Source organism: Mustela nivalis (genome assembly GCF_964662115.1).
Source record: "Mustela nivalis genome assembly, chromosome: 10".
NCBI classification, from domain to species: Eukaryota; Metazoa; Chordata; class Mammalia; order Carnivora; family Mustelidae; genus Mustela; species Mustela nivalis.
In genome coordinates, this window is record NC_139029.1 from 1,462,383 (window position 1) to 1,485,666 (window position 23,284).

General features: G+C 65.6%; 2 protein-coding genes across 13 annotated transcripts in view; both read left to right on the forward strand.

Moving 5' to 3' along the window:
* PRDM16 (PR/SET domain 16) overlaps positions 1-23,284 on the forward strand; it is a 292,797-nt gene that overhangs the window by 268,671 nt on the left and 842 nt on the right. For 3 of the 12 annotated variants that reach the window (XM_082687643.1, XM_082687641.1, XM_082687646.1), the window contains 8 exons: positions 4,491-5,907; positions 7,851-7,935; positions 10,374-10,543; positions 11,112-11,189; positions 16,288-16,457; positions 16,705-16,879; positions 21,014-21,247; positions 22,082-22,256. In XM_082687643.1, coding sequence (XP_082543769.1) covers positions 4,491-5,907; positions 7,851-7,935; positions 10,374-10,543; positions 11,112-11,189; positions 16,288-16,457; positions 16,705-16,879; positions 21,014-21,247; positions 22,082-22,256 — 2,504 coding nt within the window. Of the gene's footprint in view, positions 1-4,490; positions 5,908-7,847; positions 7,936-10,373; positions 10,544-11,111; positions 11,190-16,287; positions 16,458-16,704; positions 16,880-21,013; positions 21,248-22,081; positions 22,257-23,284 lie in introns of all 12 variants that reach the window. The other 9 variants (XM_082687642.1, XM_082687637.1, XM_082687644.1 and 6 more) reach the window with 3 other exon arrangements.
* ARHGEF16 (Rho guanine nucleotide exchange factor 16) overlaps positions 1-23,284 on the forward strand; it is a 203,003-nt gene that overhangs the window by 142,077 nt on the left and 37,642 nt on the right. The window lies entirely within an intron of this gene.

A 23,284-nucleotide genomic window follows, 5' to 3' on the forward strand; every position in this document is an offset into this window, starting at 1 on the left:
CCCCGCCCTGTTCCATCTCCGCTCCCCTGCACTCACACCCCAGCCTGAGCTCTGCGAGGCATAGGAATCCCGGCGACACCGCTGAGCCCTGCGCATCTCCACGGCAGCCTTCAGGGCGCCTGTGTTCCCCCTGCACGGCCCGGGCAGCAGGTGCCAGCTGTAAACGCCCTGTGGCCCCGGCACCTACGTACAGCGCAGGAGACAGGCTAAGCCGCAAGCACAGTCACGGCGCACGGGCTCTGCCTGTCAGCCCGGAGGCGGTGCCGCAAGGTTCGAAGGTTCTCTGAGCACCTGGGTCGGCCGGGGGATCCTGGCCCCGTGAGCAGGGCAGGAGCCAGGACGGCTTGTCAAAGGAGTGGCAGTCCCGCGGAGACCCGGAGGAAGCGCAGATGGGAGCCGAGGGGGCGCCTGCGGGACAGGGGAGCTCGGGTGGGGACAGGAACAGAGGGGGCTTGAGGCCGGCATATTTGGGGGAACATGTGAGGGGGACAGTAGAAGAGTGGACGAGGCGGCAGGGACCCAGGCTTGGGGGCCATGGGAGCCAGGGCAGGGGCGTGAACCTTATTCTCGGTGGGTCTGGAAGCCACAGAAGTCTTTTCTACCCGGCGGCTGACAGCCACACGAAACTGCTCTGAGCCAGAATCTCATATGATTTGCAGGGTCATCCTCCCCACGAGGTCACGCAAGGTCATCCTCCTCACGAGGTCACTCAGGGTCACCATCCACTCAAGGTCATTCAGGGTCATCATCCCTACAAGGTCACGTGGGGTCACCACCCACACGAGGTCACACAGGGTCACCATCCCCACAAGGTCGCACAGGGTCGTCATCCACATGAGGTCACATGGGGTCATTGTCCACCTGAGGTCATGCAGGGTCACCATCCATTTGCGGTCACATGGGGTCACCATCCCTCAAGGTAACATGGGTCACCGTCCCCACGAGGTCGCATGGGGTCACCGTCCCCACAAGGTCATGTGGGTCACCATCCCCAGGTCGCCCGGGGCCATCACACAAATTCTACTGAGTCATCACCTCCCAGGAGCTTGTGCAGGTCGGTCACCTGGGTCATGGGGGTTGTCCCACACACCGTCTCACAGCGGACTTCAGAATCCGACCAAGGAGGGGCCACACGGTCTCCACCTGACGGAGGGGACTGAGGTCACAGGCATGAAGTGACCAGGTGTTCGTGCCACGCTGAGGAGCAGGGACTCTAGCCCCACCCTGGCCCCAGGGCCTGGATGAGGGGCTGGGAGCCCTCGGAGCCTGTGGCATCAGTGGACACTTGGGGCCGGGCTTGGGGTGGTCTCCCGCTGCCATTCAGTTGTAGGACGCCTGCCGCAGAGACCACATGCCGGTCCGGCCTTTGTTGCGCGTCCTCCTCCCAACCCCTGTCTCCAGCCCAAGCTTCCAGTGCCCTGCTGGAGATGACCGAGACCCCAGTGTTCCTGGGTCACCAGCCCGGTCCCTGGTCAGCGGCAGGTTCTAGAGGGAGAGGGTGAGCAGTGGTGCCACAGGGCCTGGTCCCTCAGGGAGGGGGTCAGGAAGCGGCAACCTAGCGAGGCGTGGGAGCTGGGGGCTGTGATGGGGACCCGAGATGTGTGTCCTGCTTTCTGTGCTGAGGGTCCCCGGAAGTCCCACAATGGGGCCGCAGATGGCAGCCTGAGGTTTTGAAGTGAGCTCAGGAGCAGGAAATTATACAAACAGGTTCAACGGTCACTGCCTCGCCGGGCACCTAGACACAAAGTCCTGTGGTCTCCTTGGAGTGAAGTCTCCTTGGAGGGTGTTTAATAACGGAAGTTCCAGGAACCATGGTGCTCTGCCAGGCCCCGAGCCCACTGTTTCCACGGCCTGTGCAGACACTGCACGCGGACGAGCAGAGCACAGGGGCACAGCCTCGCCCCGGCCGTGTGGCACACTCACCAGGGTGTCTCAGCTTTTGGCTAACAGGTGAAGCTACAGAGAGAACCACAGGCATGGCCAGGTGGCCTGCAGGACATGTCATTCGGATAGGGTGGCACAGATTTCCGAAAGTGGGCCTGTGAGATGTGATGGGCACGTCCTGCAGGCCACGACTGAGTGTGCTTTGGGCCATGGTCAAGGCCATGCTGGGCTTGGGAACGCCGCTCCACACACCCGTGCGTGGCCCCTTGCAGGACAAACGGGTGGCTCAGAGGCCGCGGGCCCATGGTGACACTGTCGCTAGTGCACACAGACGGCAGCCCCCTCAGATCTGCACTACAACCCAGCTAGAAGCCTGAGCCCGCCCCTCACCGAGCGCACAGCCAAGGCCGCGCTCTCTCCCAGCAGCGCCTCTCGCACTGGGGGCCGGGTGTGCGCGGGGGCGCGCGGGAAGCATGTGGGTGGTCAGCCTGCTTGTGGGCTCTCTCCACAGAAGGACACGCTCTAGAGTGAGTGTGTGTGCATCCAGCCGCTGGCCCCACGAGGACAGGAACTGCCGGGGGCTGTGGGTAGGGCCCCTCTGCCAGGTGCTGCCCTTGCGTCCAGGGCCCTGGGCTGGCTGCCCAGGCTTTTGTAGGCCCCCGTGGGCAGCCAACGTCTCTTTGCCTGTGAGCTGCTGGTGTTCCGGGTCCAGGACCTGCCTGATCTTGCTGTAGCCCCAGCACTTCTGCCAGACCCCTCCATCCTGTGAGCAAAGGGCTAGGCCCTGAGGGTCCCAGGCTCCCCACCACAAGGTGCAGTGCTGGCCCAGGGGCCCTTCTGGGAGCTGCCCCAGGCAGGGGCCCTGGTCGGGGACAGTTTCCAAGCTCAAGCTGGCCGCAGCCATGAACCAAGCCCTGGTGAGCTGGGCCAGGGGTACAGTGAGGGGTCACGTGTTTGGCCAGTGAGGCCTGAGCCAAGGAAGGGCCTGGCTGCCCCGAGACCCAGTGGGCGACCTGAGTCTATTTCTAGACCAGCCATGGGGCTCAGCTCCCCTGGGTCAGCCGCCTCCCGAAGAGGGTAGGTTTGATCTGAGAAGGCCGCACTTGTCCCCCTCAGCCTTGAGAATGTCCCACCACGTGGACGATGGAGAGGCAGGGCCCTTAACATGCGTAGATACTGCGCTGAAAGAAGTAGGTGATGTGGGCCGGAGCGCCGGCGCGAAGAGTGGGACAGCGGGCAGTCGGGACCGGTGATGGACAAGAGACGGGAGCGAGCCGCCGTTCCCACGGGCTGCACTTAGGAAGCTAGTTGTGCTGCGGAAAGTTGTGTGCAAGTGTGTGAGCGTGAGTGTGCGTGTGGTCCTCCCTTTCTGGTTAGAAAAACAAGAGGAGAAAGAAAGAAAAGCTGGTGATTCACTGACAACCTTGAACTCGCCGGCCATGGGCGACACGGCCAGGTGGGGTCCCCGGGGCCGCTGGGGCCTGGTGTTCAGCTCTGGCTGGCACTGCCCGCCCCTCCCGTCAAGGGCAGAGGCTGGTGCCCATCAGCCTGAGCCTGGCTCACTTCTGTGTCCCAATCTCGGGGCTGCACTTCCCTCAAACATGCCCCCAGCTTCTAGCCAGGCCCAAACAATAAGCAGCGCACACCACCAGGAGCCATGCTCCCAGGCCCAGACGCCCTGACTAAGAATCCCTGAGTGAGCCAGTCATCCCTGAGGCCCCTCTCCCAGGACAGAAAGCAGGACAGTTCTGGTGGTTGGTGTCTCCTCTTCCCACTGGGACAGCGCCACGGAGGGGTCAGGGTGTGGCAGGGACCTCCGGGGGAGCTGCAGCAGGTGCACACACGGCTGCACGCTGTGGCTCCATCCCCCTGGGGAGCCATCTCAGAAGACCTGGGCCCCCACGTCACAAACAGTGCTAGGAGGACTGGCACAAAGAGCAGATGTGCCCCGGCTTCTGGTGCGGAAGGTTGAGGATCCTGAGGTCGGTCCAGGTGGGAAGGCACAGATGACCTTCACTAATCTGCTGGCCCCTGGAGGCCAGCCCCAGGGAAGGGTGTGCACACGCATGCAGGCACATGTGCACCCAGCACACACATGAAATGCATGTGCACACACATTCGTGACATGCATATGTACATGTGCCTTGTGTGCACTACACACAGGTGTGTGAGCACACACATGGACACATATGTGAGCACACCCACATGCACATGCACACACGTGTGCCCATAGGTGCACGTGCACACACCTAAGACTTGTGCAGATGCACATGTGTGCACACCTACACCCATGAGCCCACAGGTACATGCACACGCATGCAAACATGCGTGCAGGCACTTGTGTGCACACCCACATGCACGTGCACATGTGTGCCCACAGTACACGCACACTCGTGCAAGTGTGCATGCAGACATACATGCGCATACCCCCCGTGCACACATGCGCACACCATCTTACACAATACCTTGTGCCACGCATGCACACACATGTACACATACGCAGACGGCTCCGGATCGCGGGCCCGCAGCGCCCAGCCCCCCTCCCCCTGCGAGGTTTCCCGGTAATTTCATACCGTGTTTGTGTTTGCTTCCTGCTGATGCTTTAGGTGAGGTCTGCCACAAATCCTACACCCAGTTCTCCAACCTGTGCCGGCACAAGCGGATGCACGCCGACTGCCGCACGCAGATCAGGTGCAAAGACTGCGGACAGATGTTCAGCACCACCTCCTCCCTCAACAAACACCGGCGCTTCTGTGAGGGCAAGAACCACTACACGCCGGGCGGCGTCTTTGCCCCAGGCCTGCCCTTGAACCCCAGCCCCATGATGGACAAGGCGAAGCCCCCTCCCGGCCTCAACCACGCCGGCCTGGGCTTCAGCGAGTACTTCCCGTCCAGGCCGCACCCGGGCAGCCTGCCCTTCTCGGCGGCGCCCCCCGCCTTCCCCGCCCTCGCTCCGGGCTTCCCGGGCATCTTCCCCCCGTCCCTGTACCCCCGGCCACCGTTGCTACCTCCCACGCCACTGCTCAAGAGCCCCCTGAACCACACCCAGGACGCCAAGCTCCCCAGCCCCCTGGGGAACCCGGCGCTGCCCCTCGTCTCCGCCGTCGGCAACAGCGGCCAGGGCGCCACGGCCGCCTCGGGACCCGAGGACAAGCTCGAGCATCGCCTAGACGACTCCTATGCTGAGAAACTCAAGGCAAGAGGCAGCGACGTGTCGGACGGCAGTGACTTTGAGGACGTCAACACCACGACAGGGACCGACCTGGACACAACCACGGGCACGGGCTCGGACCTGGACAGCGACGTGGACAGCGACCGGGATAAGGCCAAGGCTAAGAGCGAGGCAGCGGAGGGCAAGCCCGAGTGCGGGGGCGGCGCGGCGCCCCCGGGGGCCCCGAACAGCGCGGGCGAGGTGCCCGTCTTCTACTCCCAGCACGCCTTCTTCCCGCCGCCCGACGAGCAGCTGCTGGCCGCCCCCGGCGCCGCGGGCGACTCCATCAAGGCCATCGCCTCCATCGCGGAGAAGTACTTCGGCCCCGGCTTCGTAGGCATGCAGGAGAAGAAGCTGGGCTCGCTGCCCTACCACTCCGTCTTCCCCTTCCAGTTCCTGCCCAACTTCCCCCCGGCCCTCTGCCCCTTCACGGACCGCTCCCTTGCCCACAACTTGCTGGTCAAGGCCGAGCCGAGGTCACCCCGGGACGCCCTCAAGGTGGGCGGCCCCAGTGCCGAGTCCCCCTTCGACCTCACCACCAAACCCAAAGAAGCCAAGCCCGTGCTGCCCGTGCCCAAGGCGCCCCCGGCCCCCGTGTCCGGGGAGGAGGAGCCGCTGGACCTGAGCATCGGTGGCCGCGCCCGAGCCGGCCAGAACGGAGGGGGGCGAGAGCCGCGCAAGAACCACATCTACGGGGAGCGCAAGCTGGGGGCCGCGGCCGGGCTGCCCAGGGCGTGCCCGGCACAGCTGCCGCAGCAGCCAGCCCTGCACTACGCCAAGCCATCGCCTTTCTTCATGGACCCGATCTACAGGTATTAACACGCCCCGCCTTCACCTGCTCTCCCGAGGGCCCTCGAGCCGGCCCGGCAGCAGCGCTGACAGCTGCTGGGCCTCCCAGCCTCCCCTCCGACCCCACCCGGGACCCCTCTGTCTGCCGCCGCCTTCTCCGGACAAACCTCTCCTCCGTTCCCAGCGCCTGCACGTCCCCAAGGCCACCCTGGGGGGCCCCACCAGCCCCTGGAGCCACGGAGGGGGTTTCCGAAGGCCCAGCAGAGAGCAGAGTCTCCGGGGGGAGGACGAGGAGGAGGAGGTGGGGCTCTGGAGGGTTTGCAGACATCAGCCCCAGCCCTGTGGTAGCCCTCCCAGGGAGGGGCCAGCTGAATCCCTCCCCTCCCCCATCTCTGGGTGGCTTAGATCAGGTGGGTGTATTAGGTGGGAGGGGTCTCACCTCCCCATCACGTAGGTCCTACGGGCGCTATGCCTCGGGCTGAGCCTTGAGGAGAGAGGGCTGTGCCCGTGGTGGGCCTTGGGAGGGAGGCCTGGTGGGGTGGGAACCGTGCCCGGCTGGGACAGGGCCCTGCGTGCAGACACACGTGCGTGTACACCCCGTGTTCAGGGAGCGCGGGAGCACGAGGCCTGCGTTCCCAAGGGGCCAGCAGCCTGGTGGTGGGCGCGCAGGTGGGGAGCCCGGATCCACGAAGATGCACGTGGGACAGAACGATACCAGCAAGACAGCCGCCGGGTGCGGGATGGGCGGAGGAGAGGCCAGGCCAGGTCCTGCCCACTGCACTCAGCCGTGGGTCTAGGGGCCATGGGCTGAGGAGGCGATGCCCGGGCCCCAGCTTTGCCCGTAGACACCTGCAAGATGTCCGAGGGCAGGGTCGCCTCACATTGTCCCCCTGCACACCAAGCCCATCAAGATAAACAAGAATGGGTGGCGTTTGGAGGGCTCTCCCCAGGCAAAGCTATCTGGAAGCAGGCTGGCCTCTGGAGCTAGGCCTGGGGACCCTCCCTACTCCCGGGGGACTCCCCGGAAGCCCCGCACCGTGCCCACGGGCCAGCCCCCAGATCCCATTCCCTTCACACACATAACCCACCGTCCTCCATCACCCCGGTTTCGGGAACCTAACACTGCCAGGCTTCAGAGCAAGATGCCCGCCAAGCCAGCCTTCCGCACAACCAACGCTGCCTCTCCAGGAGAAGACCCCTCCCAACCTCCCCTCTCCCCCTCCCTCCAGCCGGGCTGGGGGTCCTACAGGGCTCCTCCCCGTGGGCTGTGCGTCTTCTTGAGGCTCACGCTCCATTCCATCCCCCTCACACTCCGTCCAGCCGGGCCCTAGGGGGAGGCCGTGTTAGAGCGAGGCCCTGGAGCGGCCCAAAGGGAGCGGCTGGTGTAGGGCGTGCTCAGAGGGACCGTGTCTGTGTGCGGGGACATGGCCGGTGTCCCCAGACAGCGCTGTGTGACTCTCTGCCTCTGTGAGGAGGCTGAGGCTGGCGTGGCCGGGAGGGATCTCAGGACCCGCCCCGGCCACTTTCTCCCTTTGCTCTGTGACGGGCGGAGTTGTCGCCAGCATTTGGGAAACATTCTAGAATCATCCTCTCCAGCTGCCCTCGCGAGGGTTTAGGGAGACCCTTCTTAGCCACCACAGGGAGGCCCCAGCGACCCCCTGGGGGTGACAGCTGGGGTGGCTGGGGGAGTCTGGGGAGGCTCGCGGGGGTCCAGGCCCGGGTGAGGTGACGGGGAGCACGTGCAGGTCGCAGAAAGCACAATCAGGCAGGGACAGGCTCGCAGGCCGTGGGGCCGGCAGGTGGGCTCCATCACGGTCACGTGGGACGTGTCAGGTGAGACACGGGAATCGGGGGCCACGGAAGCAGGGGCCCCTGCCCCCTGACCGGGGGGCTCAGGAGCCACCGTCCCTGCTTAGCCCCGGGCGGCTCGGTGAGGTCCGTAACCCTCGGTGGTGTTGTCCAGCAGGGTGGAGAAGCGGAAGGTGGCGGACCCCGTGGGAGTCCTAAAGGAGAAGTACCTGCGGCCGTCTCCGCTTCTCTTCCACCCCCAGGTAAGGCCCCGGCGCCACGCCTGCTGGGAGGCCGCGCCTTGGGACCCCAGGGCTGGGTCCGTCCACTCAGGCCGCCCAGGCAGGCAGGTCTCTGCGGGCGGCTGGCCCCGAGCGCCCATCCAGGCAGACCTCAGCCTCCCTGCCCATCAGAGGCCCACGGGGATTCCCCCCGCAGCCCTTACGGGTCACCTCGAGGCTGAAGAGGGTGAGAGGGCCAGGAGGTGTGACGACGGAGGGTAGTACTCTGCGGGGCAGGCCCAGGGGTCCCTCGGAGGTGGCCCAAGACCCCAAACCATGGGGTGCTCACCGACCACAGCGCTCACAAAGGACCGGGAGCACAGGGACCTGAGCGCAGCAGGCACGGGAGGGGGCACGGGGGTGGGGAACAGGACAGAAGCAGATGGTTGGCCCCAAGGACAAAGGATCTCAGGAGGTGGCGGGCAGGAGGCCCCCCTCCCCCACGGCTGCGGGGCAGGGAGGGCTGACCACTAAGACTAAAGATGGGGCTCTGGGAAAGAGAACCCCCAGGTCTGGGCTGCGGCCACACACCCCACCTATAGGCACCCGTGTCCAGCCCCCCGCCTTGTCCCCACAGAGCGTAGGCACCGAGATGCCGCAGACACGGGGATGGGCCGCAGAGCCAGGCAGAGGCTCCCTGGTCCTGCCTGAGGGTCCAGCTGTGCCCCCTCCTCGGGACCCCGCCTCCTCCCCAAGCCACAGTCTCCCCCACCCCACTCGGGGATCCTGGGAGCCGACCTGTGGGATGCCTCCGGACCAGGCCATTGTTCTCGGTGTTTCCCACCTCGGACACGCATCCCCAGGCTGTGAAACCTGCCCCTGCCTGGGTTCACAGCTAAACTTAGTGCCTCCCATTGTTTCGCTGGGGCCGTGGGCTTTGCTTAATAACTTCCCCCGATTTTCCTCGGGTCAGGCTGGAAAAAGCCGACAAGGCCACCAGGCACATCCTGTGTTTGTGTTTGTGCGGGAGCCGGGCTGGGAGTCCCGGGGATATCAGCTGGGGCAGAGCGGGCTGGGTGGCCGGACCTGGGCGGCCGCAGGGAGACCCACCCAGGCCTAAGGAGGGGAGGCCTGGCAGGGGGCCGGCGGCCCATTGTCCCTCCTGCCCAGTCCCCCCGGCCCTGCTGCCCCTACTGCCTGCCCCTGAGACTGAGCACGGGGCGGGGGGAGGGGAGGAAGACTAGGAGGTCACCCAATTAAGTGGTCTGAGGTCAGGCTGTCACTTGGGCACAAAGACCGATGGGCTCTACGGAGCACCGGGCCGCTCCTCGTGACGTCAGCACACGGTGGCCAGCAGGTGCCAGGCAGGACTTCGCTGGGGCCTTTGGTTTGGGAGGCCTGACACGCGTGCGCAGCCCCGGGGGACAGGGCAGGCCTGGCCCCTCAGCACTTGTGGAGCTCCAGGCAGTCTCTGTGTGGAGAGTTCCAGAACCTTCTAAGGTTGTGGCTAAGACTGAGACAGAGCCAGGTGGGCAGTGGCACTGACACACCCGGGGTCCCCATCGTCCTGGCCGTGGAGGAGCCACTGCCAAGGTGCGAGACAGCTGCCTTCAGCCCATCAGCAGGGACAGGGCGGGCAGCGCAGGCAGGCGGCGTGTGTCTGAGGCACACCCGAGGGGACAGAGTGGAAGAGCAGCCCCTGCCCTGTCCTGGTCCCAAACCCCGAGCCCTCAGGGACAGGCGCCATCTGGGGCTCTGATCACGGCTCTGCCCGCCAGGTGGAGATGGCCAGGGCCGCACCCCCGAGTGCTCCCCAAGCAAGCCCTCGGCGCCTCCAAGGCCTGGAAAGGTGGCTCCTCTGGTCCTTGTCACCACATCCCGCGCTGCGTCCCGTGAGCCTCCTGCTCTGGCAGTTCAGGTGGCAGCATCTGGCCCTGGGCTGCGGGACCCCTGGAGAACTCTGCTGGCAATCACAGCCCGGACCCGCAGACACTCTTAACCCGGGAGGCAGGGAGCTGCCTTATTCCAAGAGAGACAGACAGACAGACAGACAGAGAAGACAAGAGCAGAACGTGATTCTGTCCGGGAGTGTCAGGCCAGCAGGATGGTGCTGGGGGGTTTCCAAATCTGGGGACTGCCACCGCGAGGCTGGCGTCTGCCCCTGCCCCACATGCCCCGGGACAGGCAGAGAGGCGAGCTGGCGAAGGCTGGTTCCGGCTCCCCCGGCCTGGGCCCTGGGCTGACACGGGGCTTCCACGGAAGGACAGGGCAGGGCTGGACACAGGAAGCGAGAGTGTCTGCCCGGAGGCCAAGAAGCCCCAGAGAGGGCTGGTTGCACCCCCAGCCCGGAGCCTGCACGAGCTTCTGGCCCTGGCCCAGTAGGGGACGTGCCTGGCCCCAGGGTACCCCGTGGGGGGGTCTGGGGGTGAGGCCAGCCTGCTCAGGAGGACCCACCATCTCTCCCACTCTCCTGCCGGCAGATGTCCGCCATCGAGACCATGACAGACAAGCTGGAGAGCTTCGCGGCCATGAAGGCAGACTCGGGCAGCTCCCTGCAGCCCCTCCCCCACCACCCCTTCAACTTCCGGTCCCCGCCCCCCACGCTCTCGGACCCCATCCTCCGGAAGGGCAAGGAGCGCTACACCTGCAGGTGAGGCAGGCGTGGGGGCTGGCGGGCGGCCCCGGCCAGGCGGTCACAGGGGTCACACTCGGGCTTCCTGGGAGAACCACGACAGCCACAGCACAGCGTGGCGGCAGCCACCGGTCTGTCCACCAATGGCAGTCATTTGTGGCCCACGTGCGTGTGTGGGCCCGACAGCCCCCGTCCCAGCGGGCTGTGTTCCCGTGAGCACCAGGACACGCAGCCTTAGCCTAGCCAGTTAGAACCCGGAGGGCCTGAGGCCGAGGGGGGCTGGTCCCCATTTAACCAAGGCCCCAGAGTCAGGTGAAAGCCTGGTATTGGGGAGAGGCTTGCACGCGTCCATCCCCAGCTGCACGAGCCTGTCCTAGCGGGGGCAAGCCTGCTCAGCCGCCCCCCCGCCACTCAAGGAAGAGGCACAGCCCCAGCAGGCCAGAGCCGGTGGAGCCCAACTGCCCCCACCCCCGGTATGGGGCCTCGGGCCTAGACCCCAAGTCAGAGGAACCACATCAGGAAAGCATATGGGTGCTGGAGTCTAGCAGTACAACAGCCTCACGACCCCCCTGCCCCTCCACCCCAGGTACTGTGGCAAGATCTTCCCCCGATCAGCAAACCTCACGAGACACCTGAGGACACACACCGGGGAGCAGCCATACAGGTAGGAGCCGCAGCCCTGCGTCCCATGAGACAGGGAGGGTGGGTGGGAGCCGCAGCCCTGTGTCCCGTGAGACAGGGAGGGTGGGTGGGAGCCGCAGCCCTGCGTCCCGTGAGACAGGGAGGGTGGGTGGGAGCCGCAGCCCTGCGTCCCGTGAGACAGGGAGGGTGGGTGGGAGCCGCAGCCCTGCGTCCCGTGAGACAGGGAGGGTGGCCTTGTGTCATGTGGCTCCCTGGCCCCCCTCCTGACCCCACCGCCATCTGGGCCCTGGGGGCTTCTGAAGATTAGGCAAGAGGTGCCCAAGTGGGCTTCCGGAAGAGTCTTGGCTGCTCCCAGAGTGGGGTTCCCAGGAGCGCCTGCCCACCTGCCGCTGTCGCCTGGGGCACAGCATTCAGAGCAGCGCGGGCCAAAGCCAGGGCCCAGGGTGGGCTGTTGGGGAAGCCTCACTCCACCCCCTCCCTGCTCAATGCCCCGATCATGGCCAGTGGGCCAGGGCGAGTGCCTACGGGCAGTGGAAAAGGAGATCCGTGCAAATTCGGGTCCCAGCCCAGGGTGGGGTGTCCTGAGAGGCTCACTTGCCAGCCCTGGACAGAAGCTGCGTGTCTGCCCCTCCTGTCCCCTCCACGCTGGGCTTCTGCCCTCAGAGATACAGCCAGACCAGACCGCAAGTCCGCGTGGGAGCTGTCCGCCTTTCCTGTTCCCAAGCGGGGAGTCAGAGGCTCAGACCATGACTGGCGCAGAGTCAGTGCAGAGTCAGGAGCAGATCCTGCTCCTTGGTCTGAGGGCCTTTGCCAGGCAGAAGGCTGGGGTGACAGGGACCCCACCCAGGGAGGGGCCCAAGAGTTGGCATTTTAAATGAGAGCCCCAGCTGGTGGTGACCAGGGGGCAAATCAGGGAAGGTGCTGGTTTAGATGCCACGACCTCACCCCAGGGTGTGTCCGGTCCGGTGAGCGGCCATCGCTGGGAAGAAGGAGCTTGCCACGGCTTTAGGTTGGCAGCAGGAGACTCCTTCGGTCTGGCCATATGAAGTCCCCCGCTAGCCCCACACTCAGTGTGCGTCCCCGTCCCTGGGGAGGCCGGCCACGTGGGGAGCCCGCCGGAGCTGCGGTCCCATGCCCCCCCAGATGTAACAGGCGCCCCAACCGCCACAGGGCCGCGTCCTCTACAGATCTGGACGCCCCCCGCGGGCCCCCCGCCCCCACCCCTGAAAGTGGCTTACAACTCCATAAAGGCTCGCAGAGGAACGATGGACTTGGTCTGGCCTCCTGCCTGAAATGAGAACCCCCTTCTGCACAGTGTTGCGCGTGGGAGCCCCCAGAGGGTCGGGCTGTGTTTATAGAAGAATTTAATTACCATTGATTTCTTTCGCTCTCTCCAATCTGTGAGCTTCGGCTTGCATAACAATAATTGCTTTGAAAGTTTGCGTTGCAAATCCTGACTTTATCTGGCTCGGGGCGGCCCTGAGACGGGGCGTGTGGTGCTTGCGACTTCTGCCGTCCGGCTCACTTGGGTCATTGGAAGAATTTAGATTGGAAGAAGAAAGTTCGCCCGTCATCTGCCCATCCGTCCACAGAAACGGGCCATCCCAGGGACAGGCCCCACGGAAGGGGAAAGCCCCCAGCCCCGGGGAGGCCGATTCGCCACCTGCTGCCGGCCTCTGAGCTCGGCTCCAGGCCGGCCCCACCTGGGCCCGCCACCACGTGCACCTGAGGCCCCTCGCGAGCGGGCTGTAGGGTGACAGACCGGACAGCCCGGGACACTCTTCCTTTTCCTCCTTGCCTGAGATTATCTGAAATCGCTTAAAATGTCTTCCAAAGCCCCGATTCCAGGCGAGAAAGACCCATGTGACCGATGGTTTGCTTGCTGGAGAGAAGGTCGACTCTCCTGCCAGGCCCAGTGTCCTCGGCTAACGGCTTCTCCAGCTCAGAGATCCTGGCCTCGGGCTGAGAGACACGGTGCGGCTGAACACTCAGTCCCTAACGCGGGGGCAGGGAGGGCTTGTTACGATGTGAGCTGGACGGACAGAAGACCAGCCTCGGCAATGAGGGGGCGGCTTCCCGCCTCCTTCCTGGAGGCCACGCCCGGGATCCCTCCGGGACGCTCCTTGGCAGGGCTGTGGCCACGCTCTGGACACGTGCCTTTGCGGGCTGGCGTCCGTGCTCCTGCGGGACGTGAGGTTCTGACTTTGGGGACACGCGACTCTCCCTCTGCAGCTCGTTTCCTCCCCGTGAGCGAGGCCCCTTTCCCCTTCCCCTTCCTCTGGTGGCCCAAACCTGTCCCCCTGCTTTTCTAGCTCTGTTTTTCAGCGCTGGATTTCAAAAACGTCTTTTCTTCCCTTGCCCCGCACTCCCTGGGACAGCTGGTGTGGCCCGGCTGGGTCCCGGGGAGGACGCTGCGCCCTCCCCCGCCCAGTGCTGGCCACCCCCCCTTCGCTGGCTTTCCTAGGGGTGCAGGGGGTGCCTTGGTCACTACAAGGTCCTCTCAAGGCCCTCAGCTGCCAGCGCGGCCGGCCACTCCCCGTCGCAGAGACCGCAGTGCCGTGCCGTTTCTCGCAGCGAGGCCATAAATTTCCCTGGCCGCCTGTCAGCATATTTACGACGCAAATCCCAGCTGCTCTGAGAACTCGGCTCCCGGAAGCCCGGGCTCACTGCTCCCCTAAGTCTCAAATGGGCTTCTTGGTCTGGACCATTGATTTAGATCAGAACCGGGAGAGGGCCACACTCCCGTCTCTGTGGGAGCAAATTGAACATGCGGCTCCCCCTGCCCCCTCCAGCCCCACGGAGATTGGAAAGAGAACCCTGTTTCTGGTCACAGGAAAGAACCCTGTGCAACCCCGTCTTCTACTCGGGCCTCCGACCGTTCGGGGACCGTGCAGCACTGTTAGGGGGAACCTATCAAAACCCTGCTGGCTTCCCGAAGAAACATGGCAGGGGCTGCTGTGCGCCGGTGGGCCTGAGCCCACGTGTGGACGGGCCCTGGGGAGGCCCGTTCCCTGGACAAGGGGCGAGCACCCAGACCGGCTTGGCCTTGCACTTGGTCCTTCCTGAGCGATCGCCGTGAGGGGCAGGACGGTCATCTGGGAGCCTGACACCACAGGGGGCAAGGATCCGTCCGTGACGGAGCGAGACGGTGTGTCCTGGGACCTGACAGCCCTTCTTTCTGGCCCCTTGTGTGGGGGAGCACCGGCTGCCAGGTTAGCCCGACACCGCTGACCCCACCGCATGGAGGCTTCCTGGACGGCGGTGCTCGCTGGGTCTGAGAACGTCAGGAGACGTGGGAAGAGAGGCTGTGACCAAAGCCCCAGGCTCCAGGGGCTGGAAGCAGCTTAACCAGGCCCACTCGGAGCGGGGCCGAGCACAGGTGTGCAGGGGCTGAGCACACAGAAGGCAGAGGGTCGCTCGGGAGGAGGACGGGGGCGCTGGCCCAGGCCACTTCTGACAAGATCCCAGACGCTCCTGGGAGGAAGCCGGAGTCAGCGAGGCTGCAGCCAAGGAGCTCCGGAAACCGAATGAGAGCGTGGGAGACCCGGGGCCCCTCCAGCAGGGGCCTCTCTGTTCTCTGTGGGCCCATCGTCAGCCCCCCGGGGGGAATGAGGCCGGAGGTCCGCCTCCCCCGACAGTTTCACAAAGCTGCCCCTGGGGGATGAGAAAGCTCAGCTCCCGGCCCAGCGCTTACAGCCCTGGAGGCTCCGCGCCCGTGGAGACCTACCTCTTCCTTTCTCGGAGGCCCCGGGATGGACCGTGACTGTCCAGACTGCCCTCGCAGGGGTCACAGGGCAGCGCCACGAAGGCCCGCCTCACACAGGCCTGCTGGCCCGGCCGGACTCTGCCCTCCGGCACGGCTGGGGACCCAGGGCATCAGGCCTGGGTTCTGCACTGCAGTGATCGGGTCGGGGTCTCGGGTGGAGACTCCCCACCACCGGGTCAGGACCGGTCCCTGGCACCATCCAAGCCGCACCCCAACGCGTGTGCGGTGCGGGGACCTGCTCTAGCCTCCTGTCCGGTTGCAGGATCGTGTTTGGGCCCCTGACGGCCGGTGAGGGCTGAAGCCCAGATACGCGCGCAACACACGCGTGCATGCGCACATCAGCACACCGGGTGCCCCGGGCACAGCGGAGGCCCCTGCAGGAGCCCCCGGAGCCGCTCCGGGAGGCCATGGGGCCTCGGCTCCGAGTTCCGCCACCAGGAGGCGCTGGCGCCCGGCGAGGCCACGCGGCCCCGGGCTGCACAGACCGGGGCTGGGGCTCCCGCCCCCCGCCCTCCGCCACAGACCCGCGCTCTCTGGCTCTGGCTTCTTGGTGCGGCTGGGTCCCCGCACCGAGGCCGGCCTCCCTGTCCCGCGGGGCTGCCGTGAGGGCCGCACCCCCGCGAGGCCCACCCCCAGCGGGCGCGGCTGGCGTCGCAGCTGTTCCGTGGACACGACCCAAGCCGCTGGCGGAACAAGCGTCTTCAAATTCCCCGAGCGCGCGGGCTGGCGGTCACCTTCCAGACGGAGCGCAGGAACGACGGGCTCCAGGCGCGCGGGCTGTGGTCATTCGTCGTCCTTGGAACAGCCGCGGCCTGATGGGTGGCCAGGCGGGAGCCCCGCACCACCTTCCGGGGAGTTCCGGCGCTGAAGCCAGCCTGGGCCGCCCCCGAGCCCCCCATGAGTTGGCCAGCTGCGGCTGGAGGACCCGCTGAAAGGTCCCAGGCAGCTGCCCCCAAGCAGGGTCAAGGAGGAACATGACCGGGAGCAGGTCCCCTCCTTGGGGGCGGTGGGCGAGGGGACGCTCCCGAGGGTCTTTCCATGGTGCATGGCCGCCCCCTTGAGGCCGCTGGGGGCATGTGTCTTCGGACAGGGCCTCGGAGGGGGACCCAGACGCAGAGGCGGGAGACTGCAGGCCCCGGAGGGTCCCCTGCAGCACCACGGGCGGGCTTCACATCAGTGGGCGGAGGACGCTTCTTCCTGCCGCTGCGGGGCTGGGTGGGCTCAGCCTGCCGCCCTGGGACAGCAGCGCCCTGGAAAGCGGGGTGGGGGGCACCGGGGTCTCCGCCAGGCTGCGAGTGGGGGCTCAGCCCTCAGGGCAGGGTCCGGGCTGCTCTGAGATGCGTGTGTTCTCCAGGTGTAAGTACTGTGACCGCTCCTTCAGCATCTCCTCCAACCTCCAGCGGCACGTGCGCAACATTCACAACAAGGAGAAGCCCTTCCGGTGCCACCTGTGCAACCGCTGCTTCGGGCAGCAGACCAACCTCGACCGGCACCTCAAGAAGCACGAGCACGAGCACGCCCCAGGTGCGGCCGGCAGCCAGACGCTGCGATGGGGGTGGGGGGGAGACCAGGAGCTGGTCGGGAAGAGACACAGGAGAGGGGACCAGAGACGGGGAGGGGGAGGACGGGCGGGGATGGGGTGACAGGGGACTGCAGGGGAAGCCAGGGGAGGCAAGGGGAAAGGAAGGGGGGAGGGGGAAGGAGGGGAGACGGGGGGGGGGGGGGGGGGCGGGGAATGCCTCTGCTCTGATGCTCCCCTCCCCCCCCACAGTGAGCCAGCACTCCGGGGTCCTCACGAACCACCTAGGGACCAGTGCCTCCTCCCCCACCTCCGAGTCCGACAACCACGCACTTTTAGACGAGAAAGAAGACTCCTATTTCTCTGAAATCAGAAACTTTATTGCCAACAGTGAGATGAACCAAGCATCAACACGAACCGACAAACGGTAAGAAATCGATTCCAGACCCTGAGGAGGCCTAGATCCAGAGCCCACCTGTGTGGCCACACCCAGAGGGGCACCTCTGCCAGCACCGGCCCCCAGGGTGCCCCCAGTCGGGACCGGGGCCACGGCAGGGGGAGACTGCTGGGCACCCACTCTGTCCCCTGCTCTGCCACCTGCACGTGGCCCGGGGGAGGGGGGCAGCACTTCAGCAAGTACTGCCCCCACCCCCCACCCCCCCCTTGGAGTCTGGGTCTGGACGGGCGAGCAGAGTAAACGTCCTGACCGATGACAGGTGTGGTGCGCTCGGTGCCGCACCAGTGTGTTGGCCTGGTTTGGCGCGGGCATCAGCGGTGTGGGTGGCAACGTGTGGACCGGGCGAGGGCTCCCGCTGTGAACCCTGCTGCGGTCTGAGAGTCCAGACAATGTCCATTTAACCCGAGGCACTGAAGGTGTCCCAACAGGAGTGTCACACACACAGGTGCACACGAGACCGCACAGGCATGCACACGTGTACACACATGCACGTGTGTGAGAAGCCACAGGCACGCACACATGTGCGCACACGCACCTGCACTCACACACGTGTGTGCACAACACCACACGTGTGCACACAGGTGTACACTGGTGCATGCGTGTGTGTGCAAATCCACACGTGTGCACACGCACGTATACACACATGAAACCGCGCCTGCGTATACAGTGTGCGCATGAGCACTCACAATGCACACACACGCACGTACACACACGCACACTGACACACGCATGGAGACATGAAAATGGCAGAATTCACATTCAGGACGTAGAAGGTATCCTGCACAACCCTGGATCCCAGGGCTCAGCCTGGGAGGGGCATTTCCTCTGGGGTCCCGTGGGGGAGGGTGCCTCAGACCCCTCAGGAAGACATTCTCTTGGGCGAGCACGGGTGCCAGGCCGGCCGGCAGAAAACCAGAGGCTCTCCAAACAGCAAGAAGCCTTGGGGAGCAATCGCCTAATTCTGCAGCAGAAAACCGAGCCCAGAGAAGGTGGTGGGCCCGGCTCCAGCCATCAAGCCAGGCCCAGAACCTAACAGCCAGAGCCCAGCCCTTACACGGGTCTGTGCACTGCGCCCCGCCCCCCGGCCCCGCCCGGCCAGCTCCATGCCCACCCACCTCCAGCGAGGGAAGAGGGGTCTCAGCACTCTCAGCTCCCTCCAGTCCAGGACAGACCGTGTCTTTGGTACTCCTAGGGGATAGGGCGGGGGCACGGGGAAGGCTTGTTGAATTTATAAATGAACGTAGCTCTTGGACTTTGTCTGAGACCGTCACATCCTATGTCATGCCCCCCACCCCACCCCGGAAGGTGATCTTACCTGCTGGCCAGGTAGGGCCTGGGGTGGGCTCCAAGGAGGATGTGGTGGGAGAGGCTGGCTGTGGGCTACTTCCCAGAGCCTGAGCCCCGCTCGGCAGTGGGGATTCCGGTCCGGGTGCCACCTTGCCTGCTCTGCTGTGGACAGAGCACCCCGTCCGTCTGAAGCTGCCGGCATGCATGCAATGGTGTCACGGGAACCTAGATCCCTGCCCCTCAGGGGAGGCATGGAGCTTGCGTTCAGAGAAAGTCACAGATGTGAAGACCCGGGTGCCAGGCCTTATCAGAGCCCTGCAGACGGGCAACGAGACACAACCAGGCTGTTGAACACCATCCTTTGAACTGAGACTCTGCATCCAGGATAGAGGCCAGTGAAGAACCTATAAGCATTTGCAAACGGTGTCCCCCCCGGGGAGCACGATCCTCCTGGAGCACCAGCGAGGCCCTCACGCTCATACCCAGATGGCAGGCCCAGCTCTCAGCTGTGAGGAAGAGGAGGCCTCTCCAGGAAACCCGCTAGGACCGAGGGAAGAGGAGACGCCCCACCTGACCTCCACCGCGGAGCATCTCACTGGGGCTTTCCCCACAGTCCCTGGTGGTGGTTCAGACAGGAGACCAGTCCCAGATCCCTCCGGAAGCCCCAGGGCAGAGCTGGCCACAAACCCAGGCCCTCGGATGGCCTGTCCCGCTGAGGCCTTGTCCTGGGTGCTGGGGAGCCTCCAGGAGATGCCCCCGCTGCGGTCAGGGGTGAGAACCGTGGCCACAGGTGACACAGATCCAGCAGTCTGCGTGCAGCGGTGAGACGTTTGGGGCCAATGCCGACCTTATTCAGTTTCCCTCTCAATCAGTTTCCTTCTGTCGACCATCAAGGACAATTTAGGGACAGGCAGGCTTCCTGGTCCTATAACCCCTTTAATGTCTGGGCTGAATTTTGTCCCCCACCAAATCCTAATCCCTAGTACATCAGAACAGGGCCTTATTTGAAAAAAGGGTCTTTAGGGAGGTAGTTGGTTAGGACGAGGTCATCGGGGTGGCCCTCAACCCCACACGGTGTCCTAAGGGGAGAGCAGGACACCGGGCACATGCAGGGAAGGTGACACAGAGCTGGGGCCATGGGAGAAGCCTGTCCTGAGGGCCGCCGAGGACCACCAGCCCGGGCCAGCGGCTGCGGCCTCCGGAGGAAGCAGGCCCGCCGGCGCCTGGGTCTCGGACTCCAGCCTCCAGATCCCGATTCAGGAAGAGACGGGTTCCTGGGGTTGATGCTCCGGCCCGGTGCGGGGTCCCAGTGGCCCCAGGACGTCACGTGCTGTAGGAGGCTGTTTGGAGGACAGCAGTGCAAGCGCTCTCTCTGCCTGAAGCTGCCGCCAGCCTGCCCGGCCCCCCCACCCCGGCCCTGCTGCCCCTCCCCCGGCACCCCTGCTTGATGCAGGCCTCCTGCCTATGGGAGATGGGCTGTGGGGGCCGTGCTCCCTGCTCCCGGAAGGGCTCGTACGTAGATCCGCACAGTGCCCTTGGGTTCGATTAAACCTGCAGGGGGCTGCCTGGGGAACATAACCCGTGTCCTGGCCCCCAAGTCACCCACCTGTGCTGTTCGTCTCATCTGCGACACAGGGGTGTCCCCATGTCACCATGAGGGCACGGGCCCTGGCCTGCAAGTCACCCAGTGGAAAGCCAGAGAGGGGCAGCTCCCTGGTCCCGGCCCGAGCCACTGGGCTCCAGGGCCCTTGGTGGTGGAAAGACATGCTCCAGCGACAGCACAGGGGACCCCTGAGGAGGGAAGCGTCGGGCGGGGCTCTGCCCACCTGGGACGGCAGGTCACCTGTCCACGGCTTGTATTTGCTCTGCAAAAGGCAAGGAGGGAAGACCAGGATGGCTGAGGGCCTGGCCCCCAGGGGCGTCCGTGGGTGGCCCGTCTGCCCAGCCACTAGATCTGGAGGCCAGAGCTCACTCGGAAAGGCTCCCCGCTCTGCCTCGACGCCGAGAGCAGGACTCCTGTCTCCCCCGACAGCCGCGGACAGATGTCTGTGGGCCGTGCGAGGTCAGGAGAACGGGTGCCCAGATGTGGGCTCAGGAGGTGTGCGCCCGCCGTCCCTGTCCCCCCTCCTGCGTGCTGCACTCCTGCACACCTGCCAGGTGGCCCTCGGGCGAGCGGCATTTCCTGGAGGAACAAGAAGGCGCGCCCTCGCTCAGCCTGGACTCTTGCCTTTTAAAAACAAGGATCCAGAGTGGAAAAGTCTTGGCCAGCTGGGGTGACCCCGAGGGAAATGAGGTGGGGCCTGGCCTACAGGACAGAAGCCACCAGTCTCTGAAGCAGACCCTTCTGGGCAGGCCCCCCCGGCGGACAGCGGCCCAGGGTGCCAGACCTCCCAGCGAGAGAAGGGACCCGTCACCCTGGGTGGCCAGCGTCCCTACATCTTCTTGGCTGGACAGGAGGAGTGAGCAAGGGTCAATCAGCAAACCTCCCCAAGGACACCCCTTGTGCAGTGCCCAACCCCAGCTCCAGCTCCTAAGAACCCCTCCCTACCTGACTGGCATTGGCTTCCTCCCCAACACACATACCCGGGATCCCTGGTGGCCAGTGTCCCCTCTGGCATCACAGGAGGCCTGCTGCTGAGGCGCCTCCCTGCCACGCCCTCAGGGACACCCTTCTCGCCTCGGCCCACTTCACGGGGCGGCGGCCAAGGCCGTGACCAGGAGCGCAGACTCTCTTCACAGAGGGTGAGGGAGGAGCCGGCTGGAGCCCGGTCGAGGCCTTTCGGGGTCCGAGACCAACTCCCTCCCCTGTCGCTTCAGGCCGGAGGCCCAGGACCTGGACGGCGGCTCCCAATGCCCAGGCCTGGCCAGCGGGAAGCCGGAGGACGTGGAGGAGGAGGAGGAGGAAGAGGAGGAGGAGGACGATGACAGTCTGGCGGGGAAGTCCCAGGGTGACCCCGTGTCCCCCACGCCGGAGCCCCAGGGCGCCTACGAGGACGAGGAGGACGAGGAGCCGCCCACCTCCCTGGCCGTGGGCTTCGAGCACACACGAAGGTGGGGACCGGCCCTCCGTGGGGGCGGGGCCTGGGCAGCCTCACGGGCTGGCGCCCCAGCGTCCAGAGGGCGGCCTCACCCTCAAGCCACCCAGGACCCCACCATCCCCCGCGCGCTCACCCCCATTCCCAGCCGGCATCTCCACCGCGGGAGGGGGGCCCTCCGCACGCAGGCCCAGGTGAGCCCCGGCCTGAGGAAGGGGGTCAGGGCCCTGCCCACCTCCCAGAGGCTCCCTCACTAGCCGAGGCCTGGAGACAGAGTATGGGAGGGAGAGGCGGGCGCTGCGAGGGGGCGGGTCGGGCCGCCCCACTGTCTCTGGTGGTGGGCCCGGGCAGTGACGTCCGGCCCCGAGCCGGGCTGTGCAGAGCAGGGGCTGAGCACAGCTTGGATGCGGCCAGCTGGGGCCCTTACCCGCCCGGCCCGACTGCCCCCCCCCCGCCTACATCTGGCACCAAGGGGTGCCCCCGCGTTCCAGACCCTCCTGGGGAGAGCCCTGCAGATCCAGGAGGCCTGAGCTCCAGGGAGGCCAATCACCCTTGGCCCCGGGTTCCCGGGAGTCCCGGCCCCTCCAGACCCGTCCTCCGCTCCCTGAGACCTGGGCGCCTGCTGCTTGCGACGTGTGTGCACGTACTCACCACCCTCCACGCCCCTCTGTCCGTCCCTCTCTTGCATCCGTGTGGCTTCCGTCCAGGTGTCCGTGTGTCTGTGTGTATGTGTCCTTGTGCATGTGGCTCGTGGAGATGCCGGGGCGTGCATGCCGGCACGGAGCCCGCCGTGGGGCGTCAGAGGCCCGACCGGCTGACACCAGGCCCCTCTCCCCGGTCATTGGCGCAGGTGTGCCCAGGAGCGGCCAGGCGGTCTGTTGGCTTTGGAGCCGATGCCGACTTTTGGGAAGGGGCTGGACCTCCGCAGAGCAGCTGAGGAAGCATTTGAAGTTAAAGATGTGCTTAATGCCACACTAGGTTCTGAGGCCCTAAAGCAGACACTGTACAGGCAGGCTAAGAACCAGGTAGGTACCCAGCAGAGCCCCCCGCCCCGGCACCCCCAGGCTGGTGGTGGTGGCTGGTGCCTGGGGCACAGCAGGACCACGGTCCCCGGGCCCATTGCATCAGCTAGAGAGACAACCAAGTGACGGCTACTCCCCTGCAAGCAGGGGTGGGGCAGGGAGAGACAGGCCGGCGAACGTGAGCCGGGTGCTCACGGGCGTGGGTCACTGTGCTCTCGTCCCCCGTGGCAGGCGTCCATGGGCAGCTGTCCAGCCTGGAAGCTGTGCGGACCTCCCTCCCTCTCTGATTCGAGCAGGCCTGGCAGTGGCCCAGGCTTCTCTTAAAGGCAGCTGTCCTCCCGCGGTCACTAATTCCCACCTGGAGCTGTGACAGGGTCAGCGAGAGCACAGGCGGGCCTCGACCCCATTCCTTAGAGCAAGTGGCCACAGGGCCCTGCTTCCGGCTTCCATCCATTTGGAGGGGCAGGGTCTCAGGTCAGCCCACCCCAAGTCTCAGCGAAAACCGTCTGCGTGTCTGTCTTTGTCTTTTACTAATCCTGTCCCGAGTGTAAGCCTGGGTGGGAGGAGGGTTGGCCTTTCCCGCACCCCGCTCTGCTCTGAGTGGAGCCCCAGGTCCCATGGCCTCGTGCCCTGTGGCTCCACGGAGTAGCCGTGCTCCCTCCTCTGGGCCCAGCTCAGACGGGCCATGCATCCGCTTCCCCGGGTAGCTGTGTGCTGTCCCCACAGCTGTCCAGACGGGCAGCCCCCAGGCCCACCAGACAGGGACGGCCTCTTACAGACGACCAGGATTCCTGGGGCCCTTGCAAAAGTGGGGGAGGGGCAGAGAGGTGAATGCAAGGGAAGCAGCAGGGGAGACCCCGTGCATGGAGGCCACGACCACAGCACCTCATCCCTCTGCACGGGAGCCCCGCTGACCTGCGCACAGTCCCCAACCCCAGCACCTACCACATCTTCCTCTTCTGGGCCCTAGGGGAGACTCTGGCCTTTCCCCTCCCAGTCTGGATCTGGGCAAGACTGAGCCCAGCCTGAGG